The sequence below is a fragment of the Salvelinus namaycush genome, chromosome 30 (genome assembly GCF_016432855.1).
Source record: "Salvelinus namaycush isolate Seneca chromosome 30, SaNama_1.0, whole genome shotgun sequence".
In the NCBI taxonomy this organism is placed as follows: domain Eukaryota; kingdom Metazoa; phylum Chordata; class Actinopteri; order Salmoniformes; family Salmonidae; genus Salvelinus; species Salvelinus namaycush.
The window spans coordinates 27,824,868-27,836,895 of NC_052336.1; the positions used below are offsets into that span (position 1 = coordinate 27,824,868).

General features: G+C 40.7%; 1 protein-coding gene across 1 annotated transcript; it reads right to left on the minus strand.

Annotated features, from left to right (window-relative positions):
• Window positions 1-468: 468 nt before the first annotated feature.
• On the minus strand, window positions 469-10,689 carry LOC120025297 (mucin-15-like). The gene is made up of 3 exons (XM_038969787.1): window positions 10,647-10,689; window positions 734-907; window positions 469-590 (listed from the first exon to the last, which is right to left on the minus strand). Exons 1-3 carry the CDS (start codon window positions 10,687-10,689, stop codon window positions 469-471), a joined length of 339 nt encoding a protein of 112 aa, XP_038825715.1.
• Window positions 10,690-12,028: the final 1,339 nt, after the last annotated feature.

The window sequence follows — 12,028 nt, forward strand, 5'->3', positions numbered from 1 at the left end:
TGTAAAATAGATTGTGTCTGTAAAATGTGTATAAGATATATAAACTGAAGGTAGAAGCCTAAGTGTTATGGTTTATTAGTTTACTCCAATTGGGGGAAGGGTGGTAGGGTTTGCGGGTAATAATAAAGGTATATTCTAAAAAAAGTATGTATTTCTATATAGGTATGTTTATGTATATATGTGTATATGTATGCATATGTGTATGTATATGGATATATTTACCCTAAAAAATATATGGGGGATTGGAAATGCAGACAATTACATTGATGGAAGTAACAATCTTTCCGCAATATTAAGCTGATCTACCCCTTAGAAGAAAAAAAAATTATAATAAAAAATAATAAAAATCTATGACTTAACATTCTGTTCTAGATATTTATGCACGTTATTGCATATGTTGGGTCTCAATAAGTATTTTGTATATGAAAGTTGTCTTTAACGTGTTTAAGGTTAGACTTGGAGTCCTTTTCAATTTTGATGTCCTCGTGGAAAGTTGGCCATTTGGATGTTGTCCATTTGGAGTCCAGGATTGTAGTAAGCTGAACCATCATATTTCAAATCCAAAGGCTCACTGTTGTCCAGTTGTTGAACTAGGAGTGAGAAACAGAGATGTGACATTTTGCATGGCCGATTTATGATAGCAGGTGCTTTCCTATTCATTTATTCAGTCCTATCAGATAGAAAATATGCCAGGAAATCATCAAAGGGAAATATCTCCAAGGGAACTGCCTACCTGGGTCTGAGGGGAATTCCTCAACAAGCTTCCTGTGTGTGAAATCCCGTCGGCCTCTCCTTCTCTGGATGACATAGACCACCATCGCCACAAAGCACACAGCCACTCCTGTGCCCAGGATGGCACCCCATGCCTCACTCCTCTTCTTGTTCTGCACTGCATCTGAGGCCAAGCCTTTGAAAACAAAAATACAATCATCACAAAAAAATACATGAAAACGAGGAGGGAAATACAACATTCTAATATTGGTGCAATTCTAATATATGGTGCAATACATTTAGTCTGGAATAACATATTTATGTATTGCAAAATATTCTTCCGGTCATACTTTATTTGGACAGTTCCATATAGATTATCTACAGATGGTCATACTATTAACAAAGTATCTGTTGATAGGCACGTGCTTACGGTTACGGTTATCGTTAGGGATAGGTTTAGAATAAGTGTTAGGGTAAGAATTAAGCGTAGGGTTAGAGGACAGTAAGTTGAAATGTTGTTGACAGATATTGAACATCTACAAATCATATACAGTACAAACCATATACTTGGTACTAACCAAATAAAGTACCATAATTGAGGCGAAAATGTGTGTTTTAAAAATAAATGTACAAAAGGATATAGAGCACCCTTTTACATGAGCAGTCTCAACTCAATAGACAGTACTATTTCCCAGCCATGTAATTAGGCTACCACAATCAGTGCAATTACCATGTGTGAAAATAACAGGTTCCATTGCATTTCAGTAAACGTTTTCCATCTATTTAATCACGTTGAACCTATTAGTGAAACAAATAATTAACCAATGTCAGGCAAATGAAAAGTGTAAAGTGTATCAGTATTTCATTGTCGTTTCACGTCATCTGTGAAATTATCACGCAATCGATACAGTGCCTTCAGAAAGTATTCACACGCCTTTACTTTTTCCACATTTTGTTCTGTTACAGCCTGAATTGAAAATGAATTTAAATTGAGATTTTGTGTCACTGATCTACCCATAATGTCAAAGTAGAATTTTGTTTTTAGATTTATTTTTTTTTAAATGGATAAAAAATGAAAAGCTGAAATGTCTTGAGTCAAATCAAAACAAATTTTATTGGTCACATATACATGTTTAGCATGTTATTGCGGGTGTAGCGAAATGCTTGTGTTTCTAGCTCTAACAGGTAATATCTAACAATTTCACAACAATACACACAATACACACAAATGCGAAGTAAAGGAATGGAATTAAGAATTTATAAATATTTGGATGAGCAATGTCGGAGCGGCATAGACTAAGATACAGTAGAATAGAATACAATATATATAAGAGATGAGTAATGCAAAATATGTTAACATTATTAAAGTGACCAGTGTTCCATTATTAGCCAGTTATTTCAAGTCTATGTACGTAGGGCAGCAGCCTCTAAGGTGCTACTGATGACTATTTAACTGTCTGATGGCCTTGAAATAGAAGCTGTTTTTCAGTTTCTCAGTCCCAGCTTTGATGCACCTGTACTGACCTCGCCTTCAGGATGATAGCAGGGTGAACAGGCAGTGGCTCGGGTGGTTGTTGTCCTTGATTATCTTTTTGGCCTTCCTGTGGCATCAGGTGGTGTAGGTGTCCTGGAGGGCAGGTAGTTTGCCCCTGGTGATGCTTTTTGCAGACCGCACCACCCTCTGGAGAGCCCTGCGGTTGCCTGCCCTCCAGGACACCTACAGCACCTGTTGCCACAGGTAGGCCAAAAAGATCATCAAGGCCGCGACGGTGGCACTGTGTTATCCTCAAAGCGGGTGAAGAAGGTGTTTAGCTTGTCCGGAAGCAAGACGTCGGTGTCCACGACGTGCCTGGTTTTCCCTTTGTAGTCTGTGATTGTCTGTAGACCCTGCCACATACAGTACGTCTTGTGTCTGAGCCGTTGAATTGCGACTCCACTTTGTCTCTATACTGACGTTTTGCCTGTTTGATTGCCATACGGAGGGAATAGCTACACTGTTTGTATTCGGCCATATTCCCAGTCACCTTGCCATGGTTAAATGCGGTGGTTCACGCTTTCAGTTTTGCTTGAATACTGCCTTCTATCCACGGTTTCTGGTTAGGGTAGGTTCTAATAGTCACAGTGGGTACAACATCTCCTATACACCTCCTAATAAACTCAGTCACGGTATCCGTGTATTCGCCAATGTTATTCTTAGAGGCTACCCAGAACATATCTGCATGATCAAAACAATCTTAAAGCGTGGATTCTGATTGGTCAGACCAGCGTTGAATAGTCCTTAGCACGGGTACTTCCTGTTTGAGTTTTTACCTATAGGAAGGGAGGAGCAAAATGGAGTCGTGATCAAATTTGCCGAAGGGAGGGCGGGGGAGGACCTTGTAGGCATCCCGGAAGTTGGAGTAGCAGTGGTCGAGTGTTTTAGCAGCGTGAGTACTATAGTCAATGTGTTGATAGAACACACACATTTTTACAAATTTGCTTTGTTACAATCACCAGCTACAATAAATGCAGCCTCAGGATATGTGGTTTCCAGTTTGCATAAAGTCCAGTGAAGTTATTTGAGGGCCGTTGTGGTATCGGTTGAGAGGGAATATACATGGCTGTGACTATACCTAAAGAGAATTCTCTTGGGAGGTAATACAGTTGGCATTTGATTGTGAGGTATTCTAGGTTGGATGAACAAAAGGACTTGAGTTCCTGTTATTACAATCACACCAGTTAATCACGAAACATACACCCCTGCCCTTCTTCTTCCCAGAGAGATATTTATTCCTGTCTGCGCGATGAACTGAGAACCCAACTGGTTGTACGGACTCAGACAGTATATCCTGAGAGAACCATGTTTCCATGAAACAGAGTATGTTACAATCCCTGATGTCTCTCTGGAAGGAAATCCTTGCCCTGAGCGCATCAACTTTATTATCCAGAGACTGAACATTAGCGAGTACTATACTTGGAAGCGGTGGGTGAGTCGGATTAGAAGTCCACTCCGAATAACTCTTCTCCGCCGCCGGTGTTTTGGATCAGCCTCTGGAATCAATTCAATTGCCCTGGGGGGTACGAACAAAGGATCCGATTGGGGAAAGTCTAATTCCTGGTCATACTAGTGGTAATGTTGGTGAGTTACCGGCACTCTGATATCCAAAAGATCTTCCCGGCTGTATGTAATAACACCCAAAAAATTCTGGGCTAATAATGTAAGAAATAACACAGAAAAAAAAATACTACAAAGTTTTCTAGCAACTAGAAGCACGGCTGCCCTATCTGTCGGCGCCATTTTACTGTCAATATTCAAACTCTTTGTTATGGCAAGCCTAAATAAGAAATTGTTGCATTTTGCATTTATATTTTTGTTCAGTGTTGTTACTCCACAATACTAACCTAAATGACTAAGCGAAAAGAAGGAAGCCTGTACAGAATACAAATATTCCAAAACATACATTTTGTTTGCAATAATGCACTAAAGTAATACTGCAAAAAATATGGTAAAGAAATTAACTTTTGGCCTGAATACAAAGTAATATGTTTGGAGCAAATCCAACATAACACATCACTGGGTCCCACTCTTCATATTTTCAAGCATGGTGGTGGCTGCATCATGTTATGGGTATGCTTGTCATCGGCAAGGACTACAGAGTTATTTAGGATAAAAAATAAATGGAATAGAGCTAAACACAGGCAAAATCCTAGAGGAAACCTGTTTCAGTCTGCTTTCCACCAGACACTGGGAGACAATCCCTGCTCTCCCAGAATCCCTGATTGAATTACGTTAACCAACCCCTGTAAGAGGAAAAGAATTATGGCTAAAATGCAGTTACAGGTTGCGTTAGTTCTGCTAATGTACTGTTTCAATTCAGTGAGGAGAAATATCTTCCTTAAGCCGTGGATTCAGCATCCAGGTTGTACTCATTACTTTTTGGACTAAAAGATAAATCAAAGAGAACTAAGGATTGTTTGTGTTACCCATGGAAACCTGATTAACATAAAACCCCTGTCTCCTTGGGCATACACTGCATTTGGAAAGTATTCAGACCCCTTGACAAAGTGAAAACAGGTTTTTAGACATTTTTACCAATTTATTACAAATAAAAAACAGATACCTTATTTACATAATTATTCAATTGATTGGACATGATTTGGAAAGGCACAAACCTGTCTATATAAGGTCTCACAGTTGACAGTGCATGTCAGAACAAAAACCAAGCCATGAGGTTGAAGGAATTGAGCTCCGAGATAGGATTGTGTCGAGGCACACATCTGGGGAAGGATATCAAAACATTTCTGCAGCATTGAAGGTCCCCATGAACACAGTGGCCTCCAACATTCCATCAAGACTGTTCCTAGAGCTGGCCACCCGGCCAAACTGAGCAATTGGGGGAGAAGGGCCTTGGTCATGGAGGTGACCAAGAACCCAATGGTCACTCTGACAGAGCTCCAGAGTTCCTCTGTGGAGATGGGAGCGCATTTCAGAAGGACAACCATCTCTGCAGCACTCCACCAATCAGGGCTCTAGGGTAGAGTTGCCAGACAGAAGCCACTCCTAAGTAAAAGGCAGATGACAGCCTGCTTGGAGTTTTCCAAAAGGCACCTGAAGGACTCTCAGACCATGAGAAACAACATTATCTGGTCTGATGAAACCAAGATTGAACCCTTTGGCCTGAATGCCAAGCATCACGTCTGGAGGAAACCTGGCACCATCCCTACAGTGAAGCATGGTGGTGGCAACATCTTGCTGTGGGGATGTTTTTCAGTGGCAGGGACTGAGAGACTAGTCAGGATCGAGGGAAAGATGAACGGAGCAAAGTACAGAGATATCCTTGATGTAAACCTACTCCAGAGTGCTCAGGACCTCGAAGGTTCACCTTCCAACAGGACAGCGACCCTAAACACACAGCCAAGACAACACAGGAGTGGCTTCGGGAGAAGTCTCTGAATGTCCTTGAGTGACCCCGGACTTGAACCCAGTTGAACATCTCTGGAGAGACCTGAAAAAGCTGTGCAGAGACACTCCCCATCCAACCTGACAGAGCTTGAGAGGATCTGCAGACAAGAATGGGAGAAACTCCCCAAATACAGGCGTGCCAAGCTTGTAATGTCATACCCAAGAAGACTCGAGGCTGTAATCGTTGCCAAAGGTGCTTCAACAAAGTACTGAGTAAAGGGTCTGAATATTTATGTAAATGTGATATTAGATTTTTTTTTTCATTTTGGGGTATTGTGTGTAGATTGATGAGGAAAAAAACAATTGAATCCATTTTAGAATAAGGCTGTAATGTAACAAAATGTGGAAAAAGTCAAGGGGTCTGAATAATTTCCGAATGCACTGTAATGTGGTTTGTGGTATGCGAAGAGGAGATCTAACTACTCCAAGGCAGTTTTGATAGAACTTTATACAACTAAATGAAAAGTACCAGACTAGTCAATATGCTAATAAGAGTAACAACATGTTTACCATGAACAACAATTTCCCCTCTTCGAATAAGCTTTCATAATCTCGGTCATCACATTTGGAAATTCAAATGTTTACTTCCCTGACATCTCCTTATCTGAAGACTAAGCTTGTTAACCTCAGTTGCGTTTCTATTTTCTCACAACACTTTAAAAAAATGCTAAAGGAGCACACCCTGCATTTACATTAGCGTAAAGTGGGGCATTCATATTCCTGGCTTACACGTTTCATCACAATATTGTTTTGAATGTTTAAGCCTGACTCCTGACTGAACGTTCCACTCAATGCATTGTCAACTGTCATTGATGAAGAACTGCATTATAGTTGCTTGGAAATACATTGTCATTTCTAAAGGAGGCAAATACTTAGTAGAAAAAAACATTTGTCATCAGATTAACATGAGATATAGTATTACGTTAGCTAGCTAGCTAGCTACGATTGTGGGGAGAGCATCTGATTCTAGCTAGCTAACTCTAGAAATGCTAGGTATTTTTTACGAACTGCTAGCTAATGGCAACATTGCCATCTGTCTAAAGTAAATTTGATATTTGGATTTTTATTTTATTTTATTAGGATCCCCATTAGTTCTTCCTGGGGCACACACAAAACATGACATAATACAGAACATCAATAGACAAGAACAGCTCAAGGACTGAACTACACTATTTCGAAATAAGAAAATAAGATCAAAATAAGAACACTTTGTGCTGTGAGGTGTTGTTTTATTTGTTTTTTAAAGAACATTTTGAGATGGAAGGGAGTTCCATGTGATCATGGCTCTATATAATACTGTGTATTTCCTTTAATTCTTTCTGGATTTGGGGACTGTGAAGAGACCCCTGGTGGGGTAAGTATGTCTGTCAGAGCTATGTAAGTTGATTATACAGACAATTAGGAATTTAACACATTAATATTTCTCACAAAAACAGAAATTGATGCAGTCAATCTCTTCTCTACTTTGAGCCAAGAAAGACTGACATGCATACTGTTGACATTAGCCCTCTGTGTGCATTGAAGGACGAATTTGACGACATCATAACAATGGCAAAGTTTTTTCCTACTAATTATTTGCCAACTGTTACGCAATGTCATCGTATTTCCGGGCCACTATACACTCTTTAGAAAAAAGGGTTCCAAAAGGGTTGTTCGGCTGTCCCCAAATGGGAACCATTTTTGGATCCAGGTCGAACCCTTTTGGGTTCCATGTAGAACCCTCTGTGGAAAGGGTTTTACATGGAACCCAAAAGGTTTATTTATACGTGGAACCAAAAGGGGTTCTTCAATGGGTGCTCCTATGGGTACAGCCAAAGAACCCTTTTAGGTTCTAGATAGCACCTTTTTTTCTAAGAATGTAGTGTAATTTAGATGAAACTGTCACGCGGGACTAGGTGGGTGAAGGAATCAGACGCAGAGAGTTCCACTGGGGAAAAGTGCTCTTACTTCGGCACACAAAAATGATAAGCCCAACAATACAGGGCGCAGACAATAACGTGACAACCCAAAAACACAGGGTGCCAAGTAATAAGAAAATAAATCCACCTCTACCTAAAACGCACACACGTAACATAAAGACAAAACCGCACAAAACAAGGGCGGGTCTACCTACTAAAAATAGGGAAGCTCATTAAACCAAACAACAGAAACACAGGTGAAACTAATTAGACAAAACAAACAGACAAACGAAAAAGGTATCGGTGGCGGCTAGTAGGACGGCGACGACGACCGCCGAGCACCGCCCGAACAGGCAGGGGAGCCAACTTTGGCGGAAGTCGTGACAGAAACAGTCATTAGTCACCGTTTGGAATGACTGGGCACCACTCATCTTTTGGGGGCTACTGTGGCTGAGGTGTCTTTAGAATGAATGTACACTCTAAAAATGTGGGGTTCATCAAGGGTTCTTCTAAGATCCTCAAAGTTCATCGAAGAACGTTACGGTTTTTGGCACTGAAAAATTCCCCCAAAAGGTTTTTCCAAGAACCACTTATGAGGTGGGTTTCATCAAGGAACCTTTTTAGTTCTTGGTGGTTCTTGCAGGAACCTAACTACCCAACTGAAACATTTGGATTTGAGATGACAGCAGGTGCAGGCACTTAACTGGAAAATTGAAAGATCTCCTCAATTTAAGGTCAGGGTTCTCTCTTGTATGATCTAAATTGATATTGTTTTATGATTATACCATCTATCTGTCATATTTGTTCAAATGGCTGTTGTTGGACACTTTGTCCCTTTTTACAATTCTTTCTAATACAGAAAATGGACACAATTCAATGGATATCCATCAACAAAGAGGTAAGAATATCTTAAAAATATAGCTGCATTGTGCGCAGATGCCTGAACTGCTCAGTTATTTGTGTGTGCCTTTGTATGTACAATTAGTAGTGGTTTGCCTCATAATGGTATTCTCTAAAACCTCATAGGACTCTGTCACAGCAGCCATCTTCCTCCTCCCTTACCTCTCCAATGAAGATCCCAGAGCCCTCTTCATTATGGACAAGGTATGTGTATGAAAACCTTTGTCAAAAGTTAACCGTTTTTTTTCCATTCACATTTACCACAAAAACCAAGGTATGAATACTGTTGTGTGCACACTTTGTGAATCATCTGTATAATGATATATTTTTTGTATTCACAGACTTCACCTTCCCTACACCTCTGATGAATATAACAGGAAACCTGTTAGATCACCATGCATTGCAAAATCATTCTGGCTATTCATAGCCTACAGAGGACATCAACAGCAACACGCCAGACTCGTTTTAAAGGGTTCTTCGAATAACTTATAGGGGTTAACCTACCGTTTCATTTTGAAGAATCCCTGAAGGATCCTCCTGGAATCTTATTTTTAGTGTAACAATGGCGTGACGCAACCAAGTGACGGAGGTGCAACCCATGAATAGAGAAAATATGATCTGGGTCCAGATATGGTGTACTTTTGTGTGACGTGGTTGTGTGAAACTCTACACCTTTTCTCTCTATGTTCCCTAAAGAAAAGGTAATAGCCAGTATGTGTTGTCAATTGTGTCACGTTCTGACCCTAGTTCTTTTGTTATTTCCTTGTTTTAGTGTGGTCAGAGCGTGAGTTGGGTGGGTTATCTATGTTGTTTTTTTCGTTTGGCCTGGTATGATTCTCAATCAGAGGCAGGTGTCGTTAGTTGTCTCTGATTGAGAATCATACTTAGGTAGCCTTTTTCCACCTGGGTTTCTTGGGTGGTTATTTTCTGTGTCAGTGTTTGTCCCACACGGAACTGTTTCGGTTTGTAGTTCACGTATCGTTTATTGTTTTGTTTCTGTGTTCGTTTGTCTCATTAAAATATATTATGGACACATACCACGCTGCGCATTGGTCCAACATTTCTTACTCCTCGTCAGATGAGGAGGAGGACAGCCGTTACATTTAAGTCATTTAGCAGACGCTCTTATCCAGAGCGACTTACAAATTGATTAATAAGTATTGCGTAAAAAGACTGCGATGAATAACTAGCATGCTGTACTGACTATGGAAAATCTGTAAGGCAACATGCAAATGAGGTAAACAAACAGGTCAAACAAGCCACAGAATAAACAAATCACTGGCTGAAATGTATGAGGTTTCTCCCAATGGTAACAACATTTTTCAGCACACTTTTCCAAGTATTTATAGTCAAGTTTGACAGAAGTAGTTACTACATATTCAAATTCATGACTGCACCTGGCAAATAATGTGTACGTTTTTTGAAAAGGATGCAATTGAATTTGAATTGCGAGAAGAAATACTCGTAAATCATTTATAACCTGTCAAAATTGGGGGTATCCTCCTTTAACGAATGTCAACAATCACCCACTCAAAAGGTCCCTTGTTTAGTATGTTAGAAACTGGAGAGTAGTACTCTCACGCCCTGTACTGCAGTAATGAACCTCAGCTACTGACCTCCTCCTGTCTGTAGACAGGCTAACACAGGGGTATTTTGTCCCCTGGAGAAGGCATTTGTAATGGAAGCCTCCACTCACTATGGGCATGCAGATAGTGTCTGAAACTCAACCCAGCCCAGCCAGTGAAAGAAGGGGAGTTTGTGCTTTGACAATGAAAAAAAATAGAGATCTGTCAAATGTGGGTCAGGGAGAGACCGGAAAGAAAGCGGGTTAGTAAAAAAAGATGGTGATATAACATAACTGCCCTTTGAGCGTTGTTGGATATTGTGTTACTTTCTAACTAGGTCCCTCCGATGTTCAAATCTGATACTCGGTGGTTATTTGTAACTTTTTGACTGCTCTGTCTTTGTTTGGTTGCTGACTCATTCATTAATGCCTCTCCCGAAACATTTAAAACAATATCACAATGGTTATGTGAAGTGAACACACCCAAATTTAAACATTGTTGTGAGCTCTTGGTATTTCCCTAAAAGTTGTTACAGGCTCCCTTGACCAAGCAAGTAAGTAGGTCACAGGTGCACACAGCAGTACCCTTGAGACAAAGAATGTACCAGATACTTAGACACTGTCTCCTCACCTCTCGCAGAGTTGTTCCCTGAAGCGGCACCAGTTTCCATCATGTCTGTCGTTGTGCTGGGACCTGTGGTTGTTGTAGTTTCTGGGATGATTTTGGCAGTTGTAGTCCCAGGTGAGTCCAAGGGGAGCTCTGTGGTGGGGGAAGCTGTGGATGGTTTACTTGATGGCGCTGGTTCTTCTGGTACTGCAGTCGTTACATTATGGCTGTCCTCTGTACTGTTGGTTACCCCGTTCTCAGTATCAGGATCTGGACCGGCCTCCTCTGTGCTATTGGTGTCTGGAGCTGTGGTTGTCTCGTTCAATTCAGTGTCATTGGACATGGAATTAGAGCCATTTGAGTTTTCTGTGATTGGAGTGGTGCTGGTAGTTTGGAGTCCACTGTCCTCTCCAGTTGCATTGGAAACTTGGCTTGAGTTTAAGGCAACACTCACTGGGGGTTCTGGTGCAACAGTGGTTTCTGGAGATTCAACAGCGGTCGCTGGCGATTCAGGGTCCTCTGCTGTGGCATCTGGCAACCCTGGTGGCATTTTGGTGCCAATCGTCACATCACCTGAAGTCTCGCTTGTGTCCTGTTCCCCACTAAATGACATGGAACCATCTGCGATACCCAAAGGAGAGTTATCTGTTGACTCAGTACCCTCCTGGTTCGTATCAACAATGCCATTGGACTGAGCTTGTGATGTCTTGTTGAGCTTGGATTTGAACAATTGACGAAGCCAACTTTGATCAATCGTCCGTCCGGGAGAGTTTGTTGGTGCCTGGAGCAAGGCCACATGAAAACCTTGCAGTTGCAGAAGCAAAACAGCAGTGATGATTGAATAAAGGTCCATATCCCGTCTCTCTCGTTCGTGTTCTAAACAACAATCAACACGTAAACAAAAGTATTTTTGTTAGATACATTGAGTCAAGGTTGGTTCTCCACAAATGTAAAAAAAAAATATATAAAAAAATCCAATTTTGGCCTCGAATGTGCCATGGTCTGCAGGCCACCATTGACTATAAGTAGAGAATATACTGTATTGTACATCATTTTTCTTAGGCAACCAGTCACCAAGAATGAACTAAATGTATGAATAGTTAAATTGATTAAGGCGAGACAAGGACTTTATGAATTCCCAAGATTCCCATAAAGTATTTCATATTCCGCATGTTCTGAAACAAATGCTCACCCTGTAATACAAAAAAAGCAAGCTCTCAATGGGGGTTTGGCTGACTTGACTCTATCGTTATCTTTTAATAGAATTGTAATCTATTCATACCAATCCAGGAGGTAAAGTGTTGATGCTATCAGTTTGGCTTTGACCTCAATTTTTATAAGGCCTGGTCAGGGTTAGGAGGACAATTATTTCCCCTGAATGGAAGCAAACTCCCAATGTTTTTGCA

What these genes read in the sequence shown, in the direction of transcription:
- LOC120025297 (XM_038969787.1), bottom strand. Translation starts at nt 10,689, where the DNA reads ATGATGGAAACTGGTGCCGCTTCAGGGAACAACTCTGCGAGAG. An exon ending in AGGGAACAACTCTGCGAGAG is followed by an intron (nt 908 to 10,646) that starts GTGAGGAGACAG and finishes TTGTTTTCAAAG; the next exon opens with GCTTGGCCTCAGATGCAGTG. An exon ending in GGAATTCCCCTCAGACCCAG is followed by an intron (nt 591 to 733) that starts GTAGGCAGTTCC and finishes TCTCACTCCTAG; the next exon opens with TTCAACAACTGGACAACAGT.